The sequence below is a fragment of the Cyrtonyx montezumae genome, unplaced genomic scaffold (assembly GCF_038088225.1).
Source record: "Cyrtonyx montezumae isolate F1298 unplaced genomic scaffold, pur_monq_1.0 scaffold_2, whole genome shotgun sequence".
Lineage (NCBI taxonomy): Eukaryota > Metazoa > Chordata > Aves > Galliformes > Odontophoridae > Cyrtonyx > Cyrtonyx montezumae.
The window spans coordinates 48,360,023-48,386,949 of NW_027071936.1; the positions used below are offsets into that span (position 1 = coordinate 48,360,023).

Genomic DNA, 26,927 nt, shown 5'->3' on the forward strand with positions numbered 1-26,927 from the left:
AACAACCAAAGACCAAAACCAGTTTGAACAAAAGAACCCTGAAGTGTCTTGGAGAGGCTGATTGACAACATATTTAAGGGAGCTCTGTTGCCATTGATTATTCACTCATTCTGACTATTTCTACATGACTGTGAGAAGCAATATTCGGAATGAGGCTGCCATCATGTCATCTACGTGCAGTGGCACTGATATTGAAGAATTCTTGGTCAACATTAACTTGGGGCAGTATCTTCCTAACTTTAAAGAAAATGGCTATAACACTGTGACAGACTGCGTGGGAATAAATAACAGTGCACTTCAGCAAATGGGAGTAGTGCCTACTGGCCATCGCAGAAGGATTCTTAAGCAGTTAGATGCTGCTCTTTCAAAAATGCAAGGAAATTCTCTTCCCCGTGATAATTTAAAACACAAAGAGTTGAAAGGTTTAGAAAAGAATCAATGTTCATTTTTGGATGAGGATTCCCCAACAAGCCATTTAAATGTAGATGAAGCTGGCTTGATACCTGCGACATCATTGGTACAGCTTCCTAACAAAGCTTACATTGGTAAAGAAAGGTTCAGGCTTGGAGAGCAAAAGCTGTTGGATGCAAATGATGACAGCTTTACAAATTCAGGTTTTTCTAGTTTAAACCAGAATTCAGACAGCGTACCAAAAACTGTCAGTGGAAGCATGAAGATGAATACTCAGTCAAATACACTTCTGGAAAAAGCTGCTGCATACCAAACTGATGAGCACTTGGCTGACTGCTTAGTGTTTTGTGAGCCTCTCTCACTTGCTCATTCATATGAATCAAAATGCAAGGAAAACAAACATCAGATGTTTGCAGCTGAGGAGGATCTATCTGATAGCGAGCCACATTCGCCATTTGTTAAGTTTAAAGGAGAAATGATAGACAATGACTTATATGATTCTTGTACGCGTAACTGTGTGAAAGCATTTCCAAGATCAAGCCGGTCTTTTATATTAAGACATCGACCAGTACCAGAAATCCCTGAATCAAGCAAAGGTGGAAATTCATTAAGGTAACTTCTGTTTCTTTTTTGTGATGAATTATTATCATCATATAAGTTATGGGATGTTTTGGGGGGAAGAGAAGGGGTGAGAAGTGTCTTTCTGTGGATTTTTTTTTTTGTATGTGCTGTAAATATAGTGGATCTGGAATGAATAATGCTATACTAACCAAAGAAGGATTATGCTTTAGAACAATTTAAAAGGACAAATGAGAATATAAGGGAAACTTCAGAATAATACACATTATAATCTCTGCAATCATCTGTGCCTCTACTTTCTTCCAAAGAGTCCTTATTGCTTTAGAAATAACTCAAGTTAAAAACAACTATATCAGGCATTCATTGGTCTACATCTGTATGCTCTTAGATATATATCTAGCCTGCTATATAAGTATAGCATTTCTATATCTAAGATACAGATGAAGAAGAATAAAAATATGCAATTGTTACAAAAATTATACTGAAAAATGAAAGGCTGTTGGATGTATTCCAAACCAGAATGTTACAATTAATCAGATACTAGCCCCGGTATCATATGAAATCCTGATTTATGGCAGGAAAATGGTCAAAAATAGTAAATTCAAGAAATCAATCATCTTAGCAAGATCTATTTTCAGTAGGGAAACATGAGTTATAATTGTGAAACACAAGTATTCTTGTTGCATTTTAGTACCTATTAAGGGTGCATCTTCTGGAAAACACTGTTCATAGGAAATTAAAGCTTATTTTCTTATAAGTGACATATTAAAAATATCTAGAAAATTTTACAGAAATACAGATATTCATGTACTTTTATCTGGAAAGTGAGGCAAAATTTAGGATAGCCACCTTGTCTGTTTCATGCATTGTATGGTGTAGCCATCTGGAAAGAATGTATCTGTGTGAAGCAAGATGTATCTGGAGAATTGCACACATGGACATCAGAAGATGATTTAAAGGCTTGTCCTTAAAGCACAAAACTGCAGTATATTTTATGTTCTTTTAAATTAGAATAGAATACTTAATGGTGGAAGAAATTGCTATACGCTGTGGGTCTAAAGCAAGCACTTTCTTCAAGGTGGCTCATGTATCAGTTTCTAAATGCCTCATCATTTAACTGTTAATTCTGGGGATTTATGCAACAGGTTTGTGATGTTAGTTGTTGGCTTCTGCTGATATTTGCACACCAGTGAAGCTTGGTTTTTAATGATGCTTGCAGTAAAAAAAAAAAAAGGGACCAGGGGAAGGAAAAACATTTTTTTTTTTTTAACTAGTAAAAGCTTTACTGTAATTCTGTAGAATGAAGAAAAGCTACTCCTTCAAAGGATGTTTTATCAAGTGCAAATAGAAGGTAGCAGTGGAGGGTTGTCAGAGAATTTTTGTAAAGGATAGCTTTGTGCAACACTGATGACAGTAGGATTGAATAGCATCCAGTAAAGTTGATTTATGATAAATTAGGTAGTTTGGTTTGAAAATATTCCCTTTATGCTTATGTACATTTTTATTCATTCAGAATGCTACTCAGTAGCACTTACTGTCTTGAATAAACTTTTGATGCTTCTTTTGCAAGGAGATGAGGAAATGCAGAAGATCTGATATTAGAACTTAACTCTGTAATTCTCTCTTACTAAGTATGGATACTAAAAATAAGAGGAAATGAATGAGCAGTTGACTGTAATGTTATGAGCTGCATACACAGAGTATCTTCCCACAGTGTCTTAGAGAGAAGAAAAATTCATAGACATATGCAAAGACATATGTGAAGTTTTGTTGCTGTAGACGTACCCAAATGATTTTATGTTGCACTATTTTAGCCACTTTTTCTTTTTCAAACCACTAGCTATACCTCGAAGGGACATGTCTGAGAATGTTTTGTATTTATCTTGTCTTTTTCATCAGCATATCTTAGCAGTTAGAAACATTATTAGCAAGTTTATACATGCCTTAAGTGCAGAGTTTTCCCAAGCATTTGTAAGTTTCTTTCAGACTGTTGAATGACATTAATACTAAATGTTGTAGTACAATTGTTTGAGCAGGTGAAGAGGCAAAGATTTTTTGCAACGTGTAAGAGATCTTTGCCTCAATATATATATATATTTTTTATCACTGCCTTCTGAATGTTAACATTTGTGGAGTGATTACCCCTACTGAGTCTAATGAAGCTATTCTGACTGAGCTGAAATGGGGACCTAATGCAAAAAGATAAGAATATTCTTTTAGTAACTACTTATTGTTATCTCTTCTGAGAAATAATCAGCTAGTAGAAGGAATATGCTGTGTTTATAGTGTTTCCACCTTTGAAGTAAATCCTCCAAATCCTGATCTCTTACTGACTGATGAGCAACTGGGTCACCAACTTCATTACCCTCCATTCTGGTTTGTGAACTTGAGCTTATGTTCTTCATCGTTATGCTCCACTTATAACAATGTAAAAATCCTGATGGACAGGTAGCAAGTTTGTCTGAGGAAGATCAACTTCAAAACAGAACTTAAACTTCACAGAAACATTCTTGATTAACTCTGCTGGGTATTTTTTTTTTTTTTGAGGCAAGAAATTAGTACAGAACTCTCAAGTGGTATCTTACAGCATCTTTAACCTCAGGAAAGATCATATCTTTCCTATAGGATTGCATAAAGAAATATTCTCAACTGATTTCTGTTGATGGATGCTGGTTTCCTTATAATTACATTTGTGAAGGCTTTTTCCATACAGGCAGAGAAATCCAGTTGAAATCTATTGGGAAACCCCGTGTTGTCTTCTAGACATGCACGGATATTAGCTATTACATCTTTGTGCAAGGAAATGCTTTTGTCATGATCTTTTGAGTACTTTCTGGCACATCAAGTCAGTACAGTAGGCCCCCTTGTGACACTTAGTAATGCTGTGACTGTATAACATTTTATTACTAATAATATACCTGCCTCTTTTGCAATCTTAGCTGCTTTCCTGTGCTATGCTTACACTCCTGGCTTTTACCTGTGACAGAGCATGCTGTCAGCTGGTAAGACACCATGGCATTTTGGAAGTTATACTATCTTGAGTATTTTCTTTGAAGAATATTTTGTGTTGCTGAACTACAAGAGGTGCAGAATTTAAAAAACTAAACAAACCCACAACTTATACAATGTTCTTGACTGGTTGAGCAGATTTTAGCAGCACTTCTGGATGTTTAGCACTGCAGTGATGTGTAGTTACATTAGGTTCTTACCAGCCAGAATTTTTTCTTTATTGCAGCATTATGAACTCTTTTCATACAGAATTAGTAAACGTCACTGTGAAGGTGTTTAAAAACATTTGAATGAGTTCCCAAACAGAAGAAACTGTGAATCATTCTCCAAAACTGAAATATGTGTCCAAAAGGTCATTATTAGATTGAGTTATTGTCACCCTATGCAATGAAATTCTGGGCCTCTGCATTTTGTATTTAAGTCAGTAGTCTTATTTTGTTAGTATGCTTTCTCAGAAATGTGGGATTGGACAGTGTGGGCTGAAAGTTCTTGGCCTCTCAATGGCTTTAGCAACTTCTTCCATGCATGAGTTAAAAACTGAGTGTGTCTGTAAGACAAAGTAGTGAAAGTAGTGCAATGGATGGAGATAACTACATACATGCCTGTAGCTACGATTAAAGATAGTAAGTACCGAGATAGATTTGAAGGCTCTGCATGCCTAGGACCATGTCCTTTAGCAGGCACTGATGAGTGAAATAGTGGCAATTTCACTCTTTGGAGCTGCAGTGCTATTAACAGAAATCCTGAGGCAGATTTATAATACGGTGGAGCTGGCTGTGATAGAACAGTGAGTGTCACATAGATAATGTTGGAAACTAACACACTCCATCTACTTGTGGATTTCTAGACATCCTCCAACTTTGTCACTTGTATTGTTCAGTAATGGAGTCGTGCAGATTCCTCATTAAAAGAAAGAAGAAATCGACCAAAAGTAACTGCAAAAGCTGATGGACTTGGGTGAACAAAGGTACTTGGCTGTGAGCCAAGCTGTCCATTGCCAGCAACTTGCCTCTTCTGTGGTGGACACTAAGCAGGGCCAGCATTCTACAGACTCTGTTTCTAATATGAAGTCATCAGTATTGCTAATGAAGATCCCAGACAGGTGCTGATCTCTCTCTTTTTTTTGCTCCATGTTCTTCCATGTAGAGCAGATTTTAGGTAGTAGAAATAGATCCCTCTCTTCCTACAGCCAAGCACCTCCATTCATTTCTTTTGCAAGCAGCCTATGAATCCCAGAGCTCTAACGCAGCACTGTGAAGCGCTTTGCATGTGTTTGTGTTATAGGAGGGTTAGGTTTGGAGCTGACTAGCAACCATAGTCAGAAAGCAAAAGTTTTGTTCACTTAAAGCACTCAGAAGATGTGTGCCAGTAAGGGCTCTCATGCACTGGCTGGTTACAATGAGCTCCCTCCCTCACATCCCTTGTGAGGTGGCAAGTAGAGAGTAGAGCTTAGAACAACTTGGCATTGCCCAGCACTAAGCTCTCACCTTTCCAGTCCCTCAGCATTTAGCAAGTTGCTGCCTCATCACACCCTTTCATCCTGTTTGTGCACAAGGAAACAGAGGCAGGGAGGAGTATGCAGCTTGAGCCACATTCTGTGTCTCTTGAAAATAATGGGTCTTAATCTCCAGAGTTGGAAGAAAGAGAAAAAAATAAAAAGGAACTTTAGTTGAAATCTTATATAATTGGAACATTATGATTTGAAGACTATTTGCAATTTTGGCAATTAAGGAGAATGTTCTCCTTATATAGATAACCAGTGATTTTTATGTGAGTGCGTTGTTAAAGAGTGAGGGGAAAGGAGAATGTCTTATTTGTCCCCAAGTAAGTATTTTAATTTTTCTGTTATTTAATTCAGGAGTTCATTTTGTTCATTAACTGAGCATTGATTAAAATCTTATTTTACATCTTGCACTGTGTGACGTTGGTTTTGTTTTGTTTTTTAAATGTAATCCTTCAAACAAATGGTCAAACTAAGCTGTTTCATTTATTTCTGGAGATAAGATAGGATTTCATTTTTCAAAAATTCCCCCCGAATTTATTTTACATTACAGGTAAAAACTCCACCGTTATCTTTCTAACAGATTTTCTTTCTATATATGAATTACATGCATGCAAGTATGCAGAAATTTAAAATAAATAAATAAAAAGCAGGTTGATAAGTTGATATAAGTTGATTTCTTTCTTATTTTCTGGTGAGTTTATCAGTATTACTTTTGATTTATTACTATTACCATTACCCACTTCTAAATCCTTCCACTCTGAAGCTAAGTCATTGACTGACTTGTTTACATGAAGAAAAAAATGATCAGTCTTAAGGGCTCTTCAAATCAAAGCTGCTTATCTGATTCTCTCAAATTCATGTTAATACTATTAAACTACTTAGAAAAGCAAAACACAAACCCAAAATACAAAACAACCAAACAACTCTTCACAACAAACAAATGGTGTTTGTGTTGAAAAATATTAATTTTGTCTTTCTTGTAGACATACCAGGTTAGTTCAATTGCATGAAAATAGCTTGCTAATGTAACTTCAAAAGATGTAGCTGCATCAAATTTAGTAAAATATTTCAATAGGCAGTAAGTATTTGTGTTTTTTCTTTTTTAATTGTTTATGAGAGTAAGTTGTTATTTTGCATGGAGCTAGGTTGTAATCCACTTTAACTGGGCAAACCTATTCTATATGTTCTAAAACAAGAATTCTGTACAAATGTTATTTGGAAGCGTAACGGGTATAACAAGGATAACATGAAATGGAAAATATATTTTCAGTGCCACTTCTGTGTTGAATTTAATCATAGTAACTGGGAGGGCAGATTTAGGTGTGGATTAAAAAGAATTCCATATGGAAATGTATAAATCTATGCCTTCTATCATAAACAGCAGCCTATATTATGAAACAATTCAACTCAGACTTCATGGGTCAGTATTTCTAAAGTCTCTGGTATAGCTATTAATGAAAGAACATCTCAATATGTCTAGTGGGGTAATGAAAACCAGATGTATTGATATTTTCATTAAAACATTTGGCTGTGTTGGACAGAGAACGGCAAACTCTCAGCAAAGACTGCAACAGTCTTTTATGCAATGTTATATAGCATTTATCAATCAATGAGTATTCTGTAAGAATGCAAAATGGTCTATATCACTGTTATTTCAAGCTGAGAAAATAATATAGAGAAATTGCTAGTTACGCATGTTAACAGGTGATATCAGAGCAGGCTGCTGTAGCACTTAAGATGGGTTGGAAATGTACTTCTTCAGGCATATATTTTCTTGTTCTGTTATTCAAAAGTTGCTTTTGAAGCCTGAAATATCAGTAATAAAGATGAAAATGTAATCCTAACCAGCATGTGCCACTGTACATGAAGTTTCTGAAATGCTTAGAGGCCAGCACAATGTCAATAATAAAATTATTTTTCTCTTACTAATGTGTGTGTGTTTATATAAATATACATATGTTCTTATTTATCTATAAAATACATTATGGTAATCACATGCAGGTGCAAAGCAATTTCAGTTATGCTACAGATTGAAAATTTACTGGGAATAAAAATCATTGAGAATTTTCAGAATTATTTGTTTTCACTCGTTTAGAGTGTCTGTTTTGTCTGGATTTTTTTGTACCTAAACTCACTTTGAGTTTCACATATCAAAGACTGAATTTGGCAGTACAGTGGTTTTTGAATGTGATCATTAAATGAGAAGTGGAAGGAGAAGGTAGTTCCTCACATTTCCCTAAGGTCTAAATGAGTATTAAAGCCAACTCAAATCAAAAGAAATTCTGAAATTGTCTTTTCGGATCAGTGTGGTATTGTGTATCATAAAAGGAGGAATGCAAGTTGTGGGGTAGTTTTAAGTCCCAAGGCCTAAAATTGTTTATTTCTATTTATATATGTATTAGTGGTGTGTTTGCTTGCATAACATGTCATTGTTCAATTTCTGGGATATTTCACTTAATGTTTTTGTTTTGTGCTCTATTTTATTCAAGTTCTCTTCAGAGAAGAAGAAATGCAGATCTTATAGATGTATCTTGTACTGGAAGGCAAGTTTCACAAAAAAGTAAGTCAAACATGCTGGTACTTAACCAGCACATAACCACTTCTCCTTTTTAACTTTTTTTTGTTCATGAAAAAATATGAAAATTAGAAAATCTGGACATTGTATTTCAGTTATCTTAACATGCCTGTTTTTGACTATGATGCATTTCTAAGATTGGATGCAGATTTTTTAAAGCAGAATCAGCTTTTTCTTCAAAGCTACAAGCAGCATACTTCTGACTAATGCTGCTGAATGTTAGTGAGTAGAGTACTCCCAGAAATAACAGGAAATTAATTGTGTGAAATAGTTTAGTGAAAGAAGATAGCAGTTTCGTAGTGTGAGTTGCACGTTAAAAACAAGTTTTCCAACTCCAGAAGTATGTCTTGTTTGAAATTATGCATGTTAATTTCAAGAAGATGGTAAGGAAATGAAAATTGACAAGAAATGAAATGGTTTGGTTTGTTTAGTTTTACAGATTTTGTTTTCTAAACTTGGATTCAACTTTGCAATTATTGCTCCTGAGAGAATACAACATTGTTTTGTTTTTTCTTTCTTTGTTTGTTTAACTTATAGCCTATATGCAAGTTATATCCAAACTATATGCTAGGAAGAAGATGCAGTAAATTGAGAGAAAATAATAAAGGGTAGTATCTGAAAAAAAGTATCTGGAGTTCGGTTAGAAATGGAAAATTGTTTCTTGATTTTCATTTTTTGCTTTGATTTTTTTTTTTTCTGAGAAGGAAAGAAAAATCAGAAGCAGGAAAATCTGTCTCTCGTAATTTTTATTAGTAACTTATAGAGCATGGCAGTGTATGACTATTTTTTTTTTTCTTAAAGAAACTTTCTCAGAAGAAAAGCCACCGATCATATCACCTTATGGAGAAACCTTTTTTTGGGACAAACTTAAAGATGCTAAAGTAAGTTGACAAGAATACAAATGGTTTATCTTCTCTTTAATCTTTGTGCTATGTACTGAATATTGCTCTTAATTCTTTTTTGCTCACTTTTTTCAGCTCTCAGTACCTTTACTGTCTTCTTAGGTACGTGCAGAAGCTTTGTAGTTGTGAGCAGGCAACTCAGCAGCACATACCTGCTCACTTTCTTACCCCTGATGGGATGGAGAAAAGAAATAGAAAGGTAAAAGTGAGAGAACTCATGACAGTTTATTACATAAATTGCAAAATATTTCTGCATAAGAAAAGTAAAACAAAGGAATTCAGTGAATAATTCCAGCCATTTTCAGGAAAGCAAATGTCATCACGTGCGATGATTTTTAGGGAGGGAAGACAGATACCAAAACTCTGAACTTCTTCCTCTTTCTTCCACCTTTTCCTCAGTTCTTATTATTTAGCATGACACCCTGTGGTGCATCTCAGATGGGATATCCCTTTCAACACGACCATTAGAGCTGAATGGTAAAGGTAAAAGTGGCTTTTCTCTCTTCTGATAATGTCAGATCAAGACTGAGCATCTCTGCACAGAGTCATGGAAAGTCTATGTATGCAGCTTACATGCTAGCTAAAGTGATATGATAGTCACTTGTGGCCATATGCTTTCTATTAGTTCCTATGTACGAAAGTTCTCAGGACTTTTACTATTTTTTCATATAACCACATACTTGCTGTATACCCGGTAAGTCACTTTTTGTGGCAAGATTTTCTGAAGTAAACATCTGCATTGAGGTCAGTAATTGAAGAGTGGATGCTATATATGCAATGTGCACAGACTTCTGAATCACATGGTGTTCTGGGAGTTTAACTATCTTAGTAAGGCATCTACCAGATGATGCGAATCTCTCCACATACCTGCTTCTGACAGAAATTGTTGCTTCTGTGTTTACTTATCCTTGTTTCAGCTGATCTCAAGCCACTGACCTGGGGAAAACAGTAGATAATTATTTTCTATCTTTGTCTTCTCACTTATCTTTCTCTTTTTCAACTCTTGTAGAGTACTGACTAAATTGGGTACTGAAATGAAATGGTTCCAGTTGCATCATGTAATGAGAGGTTTTTTCAAAGCTTAGAAATGATCTTTATTTTTGATGTTACTTTCTTTTCTTTGGGATTGTTCTTTTTTTGTTAGATTTTCATTGTTCACTTTTTAAGGAGGTGGGCATAAATTCATGGCGCTTCTCATTCTGTTTCTTGTTATGTGCACAAAAGTTACTTCTAAGCTTTTGTTTTCTATTGTCTTCAGTCTGTGCCAGTTATTAAAATGTCTTTTACAAATTCAAAGTTGAACTTCTTTGTAATTATTTTAATGATATAAGCAATTTTTCTAGAGAACTTTCCTAGCCTTGTTATTTCATAGTTTATCTATATGTTTTATTGAAATAGTTGGTAATAATAAAGCATACTTGGGAAGACTGTCTGCAGTCTTTCTTTCAAAGGCACCAAATATTAAAAGAAAGCAACAACAAAAGACAAAAAACAAACTGTGCTGTTCAGCTAGATTAACTGCTCAAAATAGAATCGCTATTTCTGCTGGTTGTAGAATCCCAATTAATTCAACGTATTACAACATTCTCTGATCTGAAGATTTGGATTTTAATTATCACTTTCACATAAGTTAACAGTTTTTTTTAGCTATATTTATCACATGCTAGTTGGAAACTTCATAGTTTCATAGGTCATAAAGCATAGCTGTTAAACAAAGGTCCTAAGATAAGTTTAATTTTCAGATATTTTTTCATTAAGTATCGCATATCCTAAGAATAAATAAAGAAGTTTAGGCAACATTTTAAAGTAACTAACGTTTTAGTAATTGTTGTTTTGTTTTTTTTATTTAAAAAAATAACCTCACATGAGAATGTAGTTCATCTGTATTTAAGAAAACATAGTAAATTGTAATACTGACTGAAGGAAGCCTGTTCTAAGAGGTTAGAAGTTGACCATTAACTTTATTCTTCTTTTATTGGTGTAACAAAAGAAAGGCTTCTATAGAATTTATAAGGGGAGTGTCTGTAGAAACAAGCAGTGAGTCACTGCAGACTAGTGATAAGTCAGCATAAGAGAACAGGGAATTAAGGACATAAAGTTCAGTTAGACTTAAGCGAGGAAGGAAGACAGCTAGAATTAGAAACCTCTACAGGTCAACCTGAACAAGGAATTTTTTTTATCTATTGATTAAAAAAATAACACAAAAAATCCTAATACTTAACAGCTGACATACTCTTGTGTCCAAGCGAAGAGTAAATTATATAAGAATTCACATTTTCAGTGACAGAATTGTATGTTCTGAAGTGTTGGTTTTTCATTTATTTCTGTAAATTCTTAGACTAGGTTAAGGATGCATATTGAGATAAATAATCTATGTGAGCTCTTAAGCGCTGTGATACTGTGGAATGCTGGCCAGATTACAAATCTTAGAGCTTTAAAATAGGAAGCCTTAATATTTTAAAAGGAGAAATTTTTACCTTTAAGATTCTGCTATAAAACTGTATTGCCTTTAATAGAAGACTAAGGAGCATCTTTCAAGTAAAGATTGAGAATAAACCGTTCAAGCAAATCCCGAGTAACATTTAGCATGTAATGTGACAGTAGTCCCAGTACTTGTCTTAGTATTCAGGTTTCTTCACTTTCCATTTTGACTAGCAAAACGGACAGACAAAAATCTTTTAAACATTAATGCACACGAATTACTTCATGATGAAAAATACAGAAGCTTTATACAGAGCTGCCAGAAGGCAGGTCCATCCACCTGCCGTTTAGAAGCTAGGTGTCTTCCTTAAGCGTGGGTGCTTCCTATGCAAAAGAACAATATAAATTTAGACATAAGTATATCTTCCAAAAAAACCTTGTATCTACAAAGGTGACTGCAGGAGAAAAGGCTCCCTACCTTTGTGTAGTACCGTGGAGTTACAGGAGGTGGGAGATATGAGTTCTGTCTCATTTTGAGTTTGAGCATCTTGCAGAATAATCCTGTAACCAACATGGGTTTTCTTCTTTAATTTGTGTAGGTTCTGTTTTCGTGAATGATCAGAACTGTCTGTCCCCACAACTTTTCTTCATTCTTCACATATTTTAAAATCTAGCAATAGTAAGGTATTTGTTAATATCTCTTATAAGTTCTCAACTTTCTCTTGTAAGCCCCCTCAATTCCCAGGCTGCTTCAATCCACTGAAGATGGTGGCACAGACACAAGTAGGGATGACCTGATATTATAAGGGTTTGTGAGGAGAGCAAGAGATGCAGCTGCACATCTTCTGGGGGTATGGTTTTACATCTCACCAGCTTACAGTTGCATCCTGAAAAGCAAAGGAAGATGATAACATTTTTACTCTTAAAGACCCTTTTCTGGTTGATGTTAGTCTCTTGGCTATTTTGTAAAAATGGGATCCTGCTACTTCCGCTTGTTTTATGAGAGAAATTTCAAGCACTTCATGGGCATAAGTTGCTTTTGAGTTTCCTGTTTCATTTGTTAGCATGATGTAGGATTATTTTTTTTTCTAGTCAGTGGTGCTACAACAGTTAACAGCATGGAGTATTTGGTTTGGTGCTATATTGTTCATAATGTATATGACTGGCAGAGAAAGGCAAGGTGTTCACCAAAGGTTATTTTATCAGCAGCCTGTGATTTCCTCAGTTTTTGTACACATACTCAGTTTTGGCTGTGTCCTTTTTTGAATATCGTTTCATGTTGTATAGGTGAAACCATCAAACATAAGTTGAGTTACTGTTTCTCAGAAAACAAATGGCAACAGTTGTTAAAGCTTACCTGCTTTTTTTTTCTGCCAATCTTCTGCTTCATGACACACTTCAAAGATTAAACGAGTAAATTATTTTTTTTTTCCATCATAAAGTATGAAGCTATTCATTTTAAGTTGGTTTATTAATTTATGGTTTTGTTTTTTGTTTTTCTTTAAGGAATAACGATGATGTTGAGAAGCTTAGTAATAACAGTATGGCTGTAAGATCAAGTTTAGGGAGTGTGAACTGTAATGTACTTGAGCAATGTTAGCCTTGATATTTTGTACGCTACAAGTAATATGTGATAAAGATTTCTAAGCAAACATGAATAAACATGCCTTTTAGAAAGAAAGAATGGCAATAAAATGCTAGATATGTTCAATACGACTGAGTTCAGCCTTACTGTGGGAATGTAAATTTGCTTGTATTTTGTCTTTGATCTACTGTAAACACTCTATGTTCAATTTGGAGAAGTATTAACATGAAAGATAGGCTGAGAGCAGCAAATCACAAGTGGTATACTTATCATGCACTTGACATGTGGCTCCTGAGCTTAGAAAATACTCAGCTGTTATTCAGGAATAACTTGAGTACAAATATTTCTATGCATTGAGTTTCTTCAATTTGTTTATTTTTTTATTTTTTAATCTTAAGTAGTTTGGACTATACTTAATTATTTTTATTTATCTGAATGTTAATTAAAATGAGATTGAAAATAACATTAAAATACTTTTTGAAATGTGTTTTTTTCAGATGCATGTTACATGAAAATTTGGAAAAGGATAATTTTGCTACTTGGTCTGTTGGTGTGATTTATGTCTAAAGTAATTTAAACATCATTTACTACTTCACATGTTTATTATGGCATATTTCTTTTCTAGGAACTTCGTAGAAATGAATTCCTGGTTTGTGAAAATAAATCAGATCTGGAAATGGCTGAAGAACATTCTTCTAACAGGAATATATGGTATTAAATAAGAGTTATAAAAATTTAAATAGTTATTTACTGATGTAACAAGTAGAGCTCTAACTCTGAAAGCACAAGAGACTTCATTTATATGTCTCATTATCTATTTACTTCTCTGCTCTTTGAACCTTCACCTCATGCTATAGGAGGTGGCTATCCTAAGTCTCTAAATCCAGGCTTCAGAATCTTTTGAGAGAGATGTCTTATTTCTTATCCCCCAGTCAGAACATCTGGAATATAAAATCTGGCTTCCTTGTCTTCTAGATAATGTCTGAGTACTTTCATGCTCTGCCTATTCATTTAAAGAATAAAAAAAATTCAAAACGTTCTTTAGTCCTGTCGTGAGGTGATGGCCAATGGTTTTTACTAAACAGAAACTCGTGTTCTTTCATACTCTTGTATGCAATTTAATTCTATTGAAGGAGGACAGACAGAAGGAAGAGGTGATACAAGTTCTCCAAAGTTATAAAATGAATAAAGCTAGTTTTCTGAGGAAGGAGAATTTATTTTAAAATTCTGTAGCATTCAGCCTTCCGAAGGAACCTGTTGAGACAATAATATTCAGTTATGGTTGTAGTTAGAGGATATATTGTGTTTAACATCGATCTGTGGTTATCACAAAGATGAAATTTTATGAAAGCATATACAGTATGTTTTAAGAATATTTGTTCTAATTAATATATATATATTTTTTTTTTTGCAATACATGGAGAGTAAAGTGTACTTTTACTTTCTAGTGCCCTTAATAGTCAAGATGAGAAGACAAAGGAATGTGTGAAAAATGAACCTGTGCCTCAGGAAAACAAATCATTAGCACCAGAAGATTTAGAAAGTGAACCTGTATATTCTATTGTGGATCAATGTTCTTTGCCTCTAAAGAAAAATAAAAATAAAACCAAAATCCAGTCATCATCCTGTGGTAAGAACCGAAGTGGAGATTCAAATTGGCTGGTCAGTAAACAAATGGATTCTCAACAACTTGAAGGAGCTCAAACTTCAATTGCAAATGAATCAATAGCACCGTATGCTTGCTTTTATGGTTCATCGGTAAAGAAGGTTAAAGCAGGATGGCTGGATAAATTGTCACCTCAAGGGTATGGTATTTGCAGTGACTACTGTATAATTGCAAAAGTATTTGTATGAGACATTTTAAGTCTCTGCTCGCTGTCTATTATTTGTTGTGGGAAGGAGAAGGGAACTACTATTGCAAGAATGGAGTTCTTGGAGTTCATGGAGATTTCCTTATGATTTCTCTATTTTTAATGATGTATTACTTCTAAAATTTATTTAGGAGGAATGCTCAGGAAAAAGAAAAAGAAAGATATTGATTGCTACTAATGAAAAATACAGGATTCTACTAATATTTTCAATCTACAAAGTTTTGCTGCTTTTCTGTTGACCACAAATAAGTAAAAAGAAAGTCTGATTCTGAAATACTCTTTTACCAGTTTATCCATTGTATCTTTGACTGGAGATCATATTGATTTCAGACTAATGTACTCTCATAGCAATATAAGTGGATATTTGAGTTTAGGAATCTGCAGCAATACTTACAGACTCCTCGTTTAGTTTATTAATGTGCCTAAAGTTTGGGAGAAATATGACTGCAGGCATTCCTTTGAAATTTTAAGTAATGAAGAATAGAATAGAAAGAGAATAGACTAATATAATCTAATGTTTAATTGACCTCACTGTTCAAAATTTGTTTTAGTTAACCTTCTTTAAATTCCAGACTTTGAGTCTTTTACACAAGAGAGCCTTCATTTATATTCCTTTCATAAATGTAAATTCTGATGATATTGTTCTAACCTCTTTCTTAATTAATTGAATAGACTATTCTTCAGTAGTTTCTGCTTCTGTAAGTGTTCTAATGATTTTCTTTATCTCCTCTTTGTATTTTTAAGGTTGGCAGAATTTTACTTCTGATCTACACTAGCACCTAGAAATCAAAGTGTTGTCCTTTAGCGCTATGATGCATTTCTTTTTACTGTACTCACCCTCAGGCCTTAGTAGTAGTTCTGCATTCTTTCTTCTTAAGACTAAATGTTTAGCTAAATTGAAATGATGATTACATTTTGGATGTTATATTTTTATTTTTTCATTATTTTTGGTGTTAATAATTGTTGGCTATTACAACAATTTTTTTTCCTGTTTACTTGACAAAAACTATTGAATTAAATTGCTTGAGAATACATTCTGTTTTGCAGATGTAGTTCTGTCAAAGGAATTTTTTTTTTTTTTGCTTTCTTGTGATATATTTTTGAAGCTGAATGACAAAAAGGAATAAATATGGCTTGATAAACCAATTTTGCCATTATGGAATTCTGATCTGCTCAAACCTTATTGTTTTGTTATTTTTCATAACATTTCAGAAGTTTCATTAACTTTTATGCATTGGCCTTTTGTATCTTAATAAAGAATCAAAGAATAATGGGGCATAGATTAAAAAGACTTCTCATTACAATACATGTTTATTCTACTTTTTTTTTCTTCAGAATTAATAGCATATTCTCAGAAGATTTGCAGTTAGCTTCATTTTTTGTTTAATTTAACTTTTTTTTTTTTTGAACACCTCAATTTTGGCTGTAATTCTTAGAAGGATAGAAAATTTAGTTATGGATTCTTGTTAACTCATTCTGTGCTTTTTGAAGGTATAGGGTTTGGAACTGAATATGAAAGCTTTAGATAAAGTACTTTGTGAAAATACATTATTTTGAAAAAGATACTGAGTTAATTACAACATTAATACTAGGTAGGTACTGTGTAGAACAGTTTCAGGTAATTAGTTTCAAGCCAGTGATACTTGCTGGATAAATTGCAAGGACTTGTTCCTAAATATAATTTAATGAATGCAAATTTTTTTGCTCTTTTTCTTACATTTTGTGCAGCACCATTTCTCAAATACCAGAAGACTTAAAGAAACCACCCAAGAGAGGAAAAAATTCCAAAAACCTAACAGTGATTTGTTCCTCCTTTAAAGCCTTGCCATATTTTATTTCAGTCCCTACCAACTGAATGTTTCTTTATTCTATTCCACTACCCCCAAACCCTTCCAACCCCCTTTATACCTGGCATTTTGTGGCCCCTAAGGGGGGTGAAATGTACCAATGAAAATGTACCATTTTCTTAAATCGCTGCAAATTGATTGTTTAAAGTGCAGCTTCTAGTTTTCATGAACTCACAATAAATTATAAAGCCATTCAGTTCATTTACGTGATATTGGGCACTTAGTTTTGTAATTCCTTATCTGTATCAACTCAAAGTTTACTGACATTTTAATGGAAAACAGATTTTACGAAAAAAATGATGATTTATTGTACTTACGTTATATAAATTATTTAAGCCAGAGCTGGTATATGATGGAAGTTTTGGTAAGCTACCATGTTTTATCAATGCCAAATCAGACCCATCCTTTAATAGGAAAAGAAATAACATTGGGAAAAGAGTGGGATCTTGTCCTTTCTTAATTGTTTAATAGATTTCAGAATTGAAACTTTCATCAAGGATAGGTTATAGCCTTTCAAGATTTTTTAAAGAACATACTAAACTGCTTCAGTTTCACGTTACCATTTTTTAAAGGACACAACTCATACAGCATGAATTAACAGGAACCTGATATAATCCATTGAGCTTCTTGTCAATGATCTCCAGTTGATAACAGATATTTAAAAGTAGTTTCTCTGTTGTACTTACTGAACTCATTGGTCAGGAAAGAGAGTGCTCAGGAGAGACTGAATGAAGGTATCATGGGGTGTAAACAAAGATGTCCTTAACCTCTCGCTGAGATGGTCATTTTAATTTCTCATTGTTCCTTTTTGGAAGTGATATTATAGGTCTTCTAATACTTAAAAGTATGCTCTGTAATAAGAAGATTCCTTTGCCTTCAATAAAAATAGCTTGTTCTTCACCTTTACTCTTAGATTGAAGCAAAACTATGTTATTGAAAGCTCTTTTTTTCCTTTGTCACTTCAAATATGATAAAGACCATGAGAAAGAGGAAGAGGGAGGGGGGGGGAAACCTGGCTGATAAAAACAAGACAGTGGTTTATAACAGAACTCCATTAGTGCTGCACTTTGCATCTCCAGATAATTTTATTGTATTTGAAATCAATGTTCTCTCCTTCTAATGGGCTAATTTTAATTTCTAGAAAGTTTAGGTCCAAACACAGGGAGCAAAATGTGATTTGCCCTTTCAGTAATCTGGACTTAAGACATTTTCAGAAGCCAGTGTAACTTATCATTTTAATTGTATTCATCTTTGATTCACAGCAAACGTATGTTTCAGAAGCGCTGGGTTAAATTTGATGGAGACAGCATTTCTTATTACAATAATGAAAAGGTAAGTGACATGTTTGGGTCAAAATGCATATGTATAATAGACAAAACCTAGAAACAACTGTAAATGAACACTTACATTAAATGTATTCAATTACAAAATATTAGAATAAGGAGTTATTACAGGAGAACAGAATAATGAAAAACACGATTAAGAGATGAAACATTACTTAGGTGTTAGCTGGAAACTGTCTTGTCATGGAAACTCAGCATGATATATGTATGTATATATATAGAGAGAATTTAGAATGGAAGACTTCTAAAAACAAAAAGTAACACATACCGCCTATCTATTTTTTGATTATAAATGTCTGTCCTGTATGTTTTCTAGGAGTAATCACATAATGTGGTAATAGTTTACATTACAATGGTCTCTTCAAATTCAGCATGATACTCTGACTCCAGTGGATGTTTTAGCTTTTCTGCACCTAAGGATTGAATTGTCCTGAAACATTTTCAGGCTTATGTGTTGCTTTGATTCAAGTAGCTCACTTCTGATAATATGGCATAAAAAATAGATCTGTAAATCATCATTTTCCAGAACAAAGTAATTTTTTACATCTGTTTTTAAACCTTGCTTTCCTTTTATCTTTCTTTCTTATCTATTTAACATTATTAAGGGGACTTAGAACAACAAAAAAATAACTTTTATGATTGATTTCTTTTAGAAGAAATGAGAATCTTACTAAGCTCAAAAATGTTTGATGATTGTATAATATGCAATATTGGAACACTGGGAAAGTTTTGCTATTTCCCGTGCATATTTAACTGAAAGAAAATTTAGCTTAGTGTAATATTTTGGGTTTCATTAATAGGTGTTGGTAATAAATAAGAATTCCACATATTCTATATAGTGTTCACGCTTTGACCTGTTTCAGCAGATTATGAAGGGGGAGAACTGAAGTAGAAAAAGGCTGAGTATGTCCCAGGGGGCCAGAGAACAAGAGCAAAAAGTATTTACATTATGCTTCATTATGCCTGCTGATGAGGAACATGAGACAACCTGTTTTTGCTTGCTTATTTTTCTTCACTTAGTAGACATGATTATGTAGATGAAAAGAACATTTGGACTGGAGGGACAAAGTATGTTATCCTCTTTGTGGTATTCATGACAGAGCTTTGAAAGAGCAGAAAAACTGTCATTAATAATGACTTAAATAATGTTGGAATTTGCTTAATATTTTGCAGTGTGACTAGGGAAACAAGTACTAATTGAAGTTAAATATCAGTTAAGTACCAGTTAAATTGAAGTAACTAGAACAGGACTTGTTATATGCTTGTTTGTTGCAAGAGATTACAGAAATCATCCCTTCTGCTGAGAGGAATATTTCATGTGGGACAGACTGCATAGAAATATTTCAACATTCCATCCTCTATTTGAAGGGTTCTTTGGTAGTTTGGACTTTAAAGAGGTCTCCAGGGTCTTGGTTTACAGACTCTTGTCTATGTTTTTTGTGGTGGTTTGTTGTGTTTTTGCTGTTCTTTTGTAGTCTTGTGAATGGAAGAGTTGCTGCTTGGTGTGTGTGTGTGTGTTCAACTTGTCCAAATTTGGGTGTTTGACTTATTACCTTGATGAATCACATGCTAAACCTTCTTATCTCTGAGTACTGTGAGTTTTGACACAAATTATGGGAGCTGGGGATTTCATGAAACAGTTGGAGATGCTTGTGAATAGAAGGAAAAGAAAATTGTCCGTCGATAGTTCTGAGTGCATTGTGGGATTGCATTGGGTAAGAAATGTGCTGTGTGGCTAATTAAGGATGAAATGAGTGAACGTTGGGGCCAAATTAAGACAAAGAGGGCCAGATTCCTGAAAAATGGTGTAAAAAAAAAAAAAAAAGATTAGCTTACATAAATTCTTCTCTGAATGATTTGAGTTTGAATTGCCTAACTTTTTTTCTAACCTTGCTCTAGTTGTATGGCAGCTTCTGATCTCATCGTTCATTTGTATCTATATAATAAAAATACTTCCTTTTTTTTTTTTTTTTTTTACAAAGGACATCTGATCTGAAACTATTTTGGTTTGAATTGGTGATGGTTCTCATTTCTTCTATTTTCATTGTCCTGAGCAAGTTGATGTGGTGAGAATAATACCTCACATCGTTTTTGTCATAACAGAATGTGGTTAACTGAAGTGAAGGTAGTAAACTGAAGAAAAGAAGGCATCACTTCAGAACTCTTTTCAGTTACCCAGTTAGCATAGTATTTCTTTAGAATCTCTTATTCTGGCAGGAGAACTTTGGTGCTCTAATGTACTTGGTAAGGCAGAACTGCTGGCTGTATTGAAATTCTTAGTTTAAAAACATTTTGGAATTCCTGACAAATATATTAGTGATTTAAGAAAAAGTCTTTACTTTTCATATGGACAACTTCATTTTGTTGGTTTATGCTGCATGTGAATGTAATGAAGAATGAAATTTACTGCAAAGTAGAGCAATCACTGTTCTTGAAATAGGTCATATTTTGTCTGTTGTGGAAGGATGTGGGTTTTTTTGTTTTGTTTTCTGTTTCCTTAAATCACCTAGTTACCTGTCTGGAGTATTGTCCTTATCTGCAGGAGCTTTTAGCTAGTTCTTGCATGTGAAAGAGAAGCTGCTGTAGAAATGAGATTGAGAAATTAACGTGGTTTAAACTGTATTTCAAAACATATATATGCCTTAAGGATGACTAAATTTAAAAATAAAAAATAAATTAAAAAAAACAACCAACCCATACTAAGCTTAAAAAGAGACTGAAGCAGGTAGTATAAAGTAGAATAAAGTAGCTGTAACTTAAAGCAGTCTAAATTATTCTCTTACAGTACCAGATACAACCAGTAGATGCCTGCAAACTCCATAATATAATTGTATCTGAACAGTTTTAGAAATACGGTCTGTAGTAAGCTTGCTTTTTCATTGTGAAGGATCAGTAGTTGACACAATGCCTGTGTTTTTTAACAAATATGAAATTGCTGTGTTTAAGTCTGTCTTCAAATAAATATGGACATAATAAAAATACACATGCAGTACATAGATGATTCTGAATAACAGAGTAGTTCTTGGGTGTAACTAGAGTAACGTCTTCTCTATCTTGATATCTCTTTTACTAAATTGCAGTTTTTCAAGCAGTGTTCATTGATATGTATTAGTGTTTAGAAGTGAAACAACACAATACTGTGAATTTAGTGAAAATTGGTGGTATATTACACTCAATAAACAGAAACTGCATCCTGCATGCTTAGAATTCACAGTGAACCCTTAAGTCTTTGTAGAAAGTCTGTTATAATAATTTATACTTCAGGAGGAAATTTACTGCAGTACAAATTCTTTATGGGAGAGCTACCTCTTGGAATATTACTGCATCTGGATCATAAATCTTATCAGTTTATCTTAATTATCTTAGAATACCAATTGATCAAAGGATGTTGATGACAGCATTAACTCTGTAATCCAGGAGTTGTTCAGAAGTACTTGTGAAGTGTCATGTATCTGCTTCAGCTTCTCCTGGCCCCCCCAGTATGGGGCCACTTTATAACATAATCAACTAAAGAATTAAGGTGATCTGCTTGGAGAAAGTTCTAGTAGCATTTAATTTGTTTCTTGTCTTGCTGTTGTTTAAATTCTGTTGTCGTGTTTCCTAGCTGGAAATTAGAAAGTTTTGGGAAAACGCACTGTAAAGTCAAGTGATATTTTTGAGGGATCATTCCACTTTCATCTAAACTGGGAGAAAAGCATGTACTGATCCAAGCTAGAAGTTTATCATTAGATTAGTAATGACAAGACAATAGAATTTTGCAGAGTTGTCACCACTTCCCAACCCCCCTTCATGTCAATACTGAAAGACAAAATCAGTAATTATTATTATTATTATTTTAACTAGCTAACTAGTGAATGAAGGGGAGAAGGAACATAGAAATTCTCTGGATTTGTCTACCTAGAGAAGGCATGTTTTTTTTTTTTTTCCTTGTTTGATTCTATTTTATGATTGTGTGTGTATGAATGATACGACCAATTCTTTGGTATAAAATTGTGAATTAAAGACTATGACATTTTGTGATAGCAGTGTCACGAGATGTCTCCTGAAGTGGTGCTTTATATATGCATTATATCTCACCATGGGATGTTCTACTATTTCAGAAGGCAGAATATGAGCATGGATACGTAACAATGAATGGGTCGTGAATGGGTAGTGTAATGATTTACTAATTGATGCAGTTTTATTAATAATAAATGCTGAACTTGTAGGAGAACAGCACAGTTTGGAATGTGAGCATCCGAAACATCATTGTGCATAGTACTACCTGGGAGACGTTTATTAACAACTATTAACTGCTTCTTTTGTGTTTTTATTATAGGAAGTATTCTCAAAGGGAATAATACTACTCTCTGCTATAGCAACAGTTAGAGTTCATGGAGAGAATAAATTTGAAATTGTTACATCCCATAGAACTTTTGTCTTCCGAGTGGATAAAGAAGGTATGTACAATATATGTAGATAATTTGAATGATTTTTTGAAGGCCATGCAATCATTGTTGATAAATTAAATTATATGATGTGTGATCAGTTATATTGCAGAAAGTATTTCTGGAATCCATCTCTTTTGGATTTATAAAGTAAAACTACTGATAACTATAATCTTTATAATAAGAAGCAAAATACATTGTGAAATATCAAAATAATAACACTGTTTTCCAGCTCCTTCACCTCATCTCCCATTATTTCCAAAGGTGAATTTTTCTGGACATTCATTAGTTATCACTAGCAGCTTTTACAGTCTGTGTACTATCAGCCATCTGCTCCCAGTCACTACTTGATATAAAATTGATGAAGAGCAACAATGAAGTTGATGGCTTGTATGTAGTGATGTGATAAGAGACAATGTGGGTTTTTTTTGTTTTTTTTTCTTTTTTGGTCTTTATTTACTGCCTTATAAAGTATTTTCAGCCATATATTGGTAGAGAATACAAACATAAAGAGGAAGTTAGTGCACCATCTAGTCTAATACTTTATCACCATACTGTTGTAATATGTAGAATTAATGTCAGTGCATGTATGACTTATTCATGGAAACAGTCAAATAAACTGGAATACCTAGGAAAAGAGACGTGTAGTATGTATTTACAGGACTGTGTGCCAGACCCACTATAACTAAAGGTCTCTCAGCATTTCCTTTATCAAATCTCATTTTTATGGGTTATAGCTTGGTTGTATACATTTGCTGCAGGCTGCAACAGGAGTGCAGCATTGGTGAACAAATCCTTATCAAGTCTGCTCAAATCAGTTCAGACATTTTTATGCTCTTAGCTAAGAAGTAAGTCTATTTTTATTACTTTTGGCTTTCTCTTCCAAAACAAATTTTGGTCATTTTTATAAATTAGAACATAAGCATCTTAGCACGTTATTGTTTTGTAGGGTCATAATTTGCTTTATGGGCTGTTACCTTTGAATACCGCAAAATGGTAACAGCTTATATTGACTTAAAAATTATATTCAGAGCAGCCATTTGTTGTACATTAAATTGTATTTTCATTTACTGCGCAACTGCCTTTGGACCTGGTGATGTGTCCATAAAGCTGTTACTGTTACATTAAGGAGATAAGTTGATATTATACAAGTAATTTGATCCTTACTATTTCCAATGGTGGATGATGTATTCATAGTAAATTATGTAAATAATCTTGCTTGCTAACTTATATGTGCACAAACTGTCATTTGATGCTATTTCTTCTGTGAATTTATGATTGGAAATTGTTCTGGGACTATTCCAAGAGCACTTCTTTTAAAAGGTATTTGAAATGAAGACTTTATACATATTTCATCCTGCAGACCTTATATATTAACTTAATTATCCTTAATTTCTGCTGAAGTATCAAAATACAGAATGTCAACGTTGCCCTTGTTGACTTATGACCCTTTAAACCAGTGTTAGTCCATAATCTGTAGAAAACAACATTTGTTTTCTTGTCATTTGGTTCTCTGATTATTTGATTTGCAAATTGTAAGTAAAATATTTTTTTTAATATATTTAAATAGCTAGAGGAAAACTGTGTGTAACATTTGGAAAGTTTAGGGAATTTGGGGGAAAAAAATGAAACAGTTGGTAGTGCTGAATTAGAATGTAATCTGCTCAGATTCTGTGATATTTTAATTGGAGTTAAGTGCTATTTAAAATGAAAAAACAAAACACACCTTAATTTCATGCCATCATCTATACTGAAATATTCCAGTAACCTTTTACAATTTCTTTAAAATACTTTAGAATAAAACACTTGTTTTAAAACCTATAATTTTAAGAGAAGCTCTAGAATCACCTTCCCTGTGCTAATCTGTCAGACTGCTGTCTTGCTCTTCTTCAAAATCTTTTTTGATGCTTAAATTCATGTTTCTTCTTGTTGCTCACATTACATTTATGAAGTGAACGTATTGTTCTGATAGTCCTCTTTACAGTGCTGGGCACTCATTATGTCAACATTAGATGCACCGTGAACAGCATATACAGATAGATATTATATCCCATACATTTTGTGACTTGAATCTCTTAGAGAAAATAATTGAAATATTCATGATGTTTCCATCATGTAAGTCATGTCTAATTCATTCAATCTATTCAGTGTTAAAGTATATTGATCTTAGCCTGGTGAAACATCAGAAAACAGTGGATGAGACTGAGTGGAACTTTATTACTTCACCTACTTGTGTTCATATGTTTGTAAGATGCTAAACTAGTACTGCATGCAAAAGACATTCAAACATATATTATTTTGATTACTCAGTGCCCTTGACAATACTGTTTAACCACTACACCTTAATGGAATAAACTGTGAATTGCCAAATACTGGATAAAAGCATGATCAAACAGAATAGTGTTGGAGTTGGCTCCTCTCTTCAGTGGTTGGTGATAATTGGGCTCCATGAAATTTGCTTACGTTAATTCCCTTATTAATGATTACGTTAATTCTTTTATTAATGATTGAGCAACAAGAAAATGAAGAACATGCTACCTGTATGCCATCTCAGTCATTAAGCTCTCTGAAATTAAGCATCTTAGAACCTAGTAGTCATGATTTTGAAAACTGTGATGAACGTTTTCATAAATTCTGATTTTTGTTGATATATGGATAAATGAATGGATATCCATGCTAGCCTCTAATCTTCAATGTATGTTTGTTTTTTGTTTGGTTTTGGTGTTTTTTTTTTCCTTTCTACCTCCTTTTCATGGTAGATGTTATCTCTGATACACTGCAGTTGTACCATCAACCAGAAAGGCACAGTAGGAAGAACAAGAAAAGAAATATGGTAGAAAGTAGAGCTGCTGCTTAACACATAAACTTTGTCTAATTTATTTCCTTGTTTAGAAGAAAGGAATGACTGGGTTAATAAAATACTCAATGCTGTGAAATCTCAGTCTGACAATAACCCTCAGTCTCGAATTTCTATTGCTCCTGAGAAAAGTGGATATCTTGAACTGAAAGGATACAAAGCCAAAATCTTTATTCTACTTCAAGGGAATACTGTGTGGATCTGCAAAAATGAGCAGGTAAATTTTTCATGTGCTTTTTGTGAATGAATGCTCAAGAAGATGATTTAACTGGTGTTAGAAATTGATGGTTCTTTGTGAATATAAATGCATATCCTTTTTTTATGTAGTACTTTATTGCTGCAATTCTCAAAAGACTTCAGAAAGCAAGAGAAGTATCATTATATCTGTTGTACATTGACAAAAAGAATATGGTAGTGAGGTGAAATGAAGAGCCCTCAGAGTCACAATAGGTTAGTGGCAGGGGTAGGATTAATTCACTCCTAGAAGTGTGTGTCATAAGTACTCGACTAAATCAGCTTATTCTATGAACTGGTTTCACTGTCCTCCTGTAGTACAGTGCGATAGAAAATGCCACAGTGTACTTAAATATATAAAATATTTAAAGTGACACTTCATCTAAATGTTCCACATTAAAGTTCCTTGTGTTTCTCAGAACCTGAATTAACTTGTCATGAGCTTTATTATATTAAGCAAATTCAGTGTTAAAAGACACATAAAGTAGCTTTCACTCCAGCTCCCAAATCTAGGGTGGTTTTCTTTTTCCTTTAATTTATTTATTTATTTGTGTGTGGTTTGGATGTGAATATATTATGATGTAATGCAGTTAACTGTGGAACTCCCTAGGATGCTGTAGATATAAGGTATAAATGGGAGCTCAATGCATGCCTATTCAAACTGTTGGAAGAAAATCTATTATAGGACATTAAGTGAAAGATCAGTTTCTTTACACAGAACTAGTACAACCCATGAGTTGTTGGAGCCAGGGTGGGCCATTTGGGGAAAGTACTGCAGTATGCCTTATTCTTTCAGATTTGTTTATGTGCAAACTCTTGTTTCAAATATGAACGCTTTCTCAGTAACTAGCCCGTCTGTTGTTCACTTCCTGACCTGCTGCCTCCTATTCTGAGTGGAAAAATGGTCCAGAGCCATTCACTTTTCAAGATTTCTTGGTAGCATTCAGGATGCTAATCATAAATAATCTATAAATAATCTAAAACTGTTTTTTGTATTCCCCCCCCCCTAACAATTTTCTCTTACGTGCGCATTTTCAATTATTATTTTGCATATTTACATTTGTGTGTTGGATCTATTACTTGTGAGCTATTTGGTAAATTGTATCTACTATGTCCTTTCAGTATCAATGACTTCACATTTGCTTTAGCTAATCATGTAAGCACACCTTTAAACAGACTTACTATGACATGTTAATTCCCTTCTACTATATGGATGCTCTATAGAGATCAGTGACTGTGGTGCAGCAGAAGGCAAACCAAAATCAAGCCCTGGAACAAGATTAAGTTTATACATGTTGTCAGCTTGTCGTTTCCTTCTGCTTGAATGAAAATTATGAACAATGGTGCAAAACCAGCTTCTCT

The 26,927-nt window shown here is 33.8% G+C and overlaps 1 protein-coding gene across 2 annotated transcripts in view; it reads left to right on the top strand.

The window, feature by feature from the left end:
* The window catches only part of ARAP2 (ArfGAP with RhoGAP domain, ankyrin repeat and PH domain 2), a 111,000-nt gene continuing 84,073 nt past the window's right edge, over positions 1 to 26,927 (top strand). For both annotated transcript variants that reach the window (XM_065735671.1, XM_065735672.1), the window contains exons 1-8: positions 1 to 1,023; positions 7,993 to 8,063; positions 8,880 to 8,959; positions 13,612 to 13,697; positions 14,435 to 14,791; positions 17,967 to 18,036; positions 22,366 to 22,486; positions 25,367 to 25,548. In XM_065735671.1, coding sequence (XP_065591743.1) covers positions 125 to 1,023; positions 7,993 to 8,063; positions 8,880 to 8,959; positions 13,612 to 13,697; positions 14,435 to 14,791; positions 17,967 to 18,036; positions 22,366 to 22,486; positions 25,367 to 25,548 — 1,866 coding nt within the window. In that variant the 5' untranslated portion in view covers positions 1 to 124. The remainder of the gene's footprint in view (positions 1,024 to 7,992; positions 8,064 to 8,879; positions 8,960 to 13,611; positions 13,698 to 14,434; positions 14,792 to 17,966; positions 18,037 to 22,365; positions 22,487 to 25,366; positions 25,549 to 26,927) is intronic.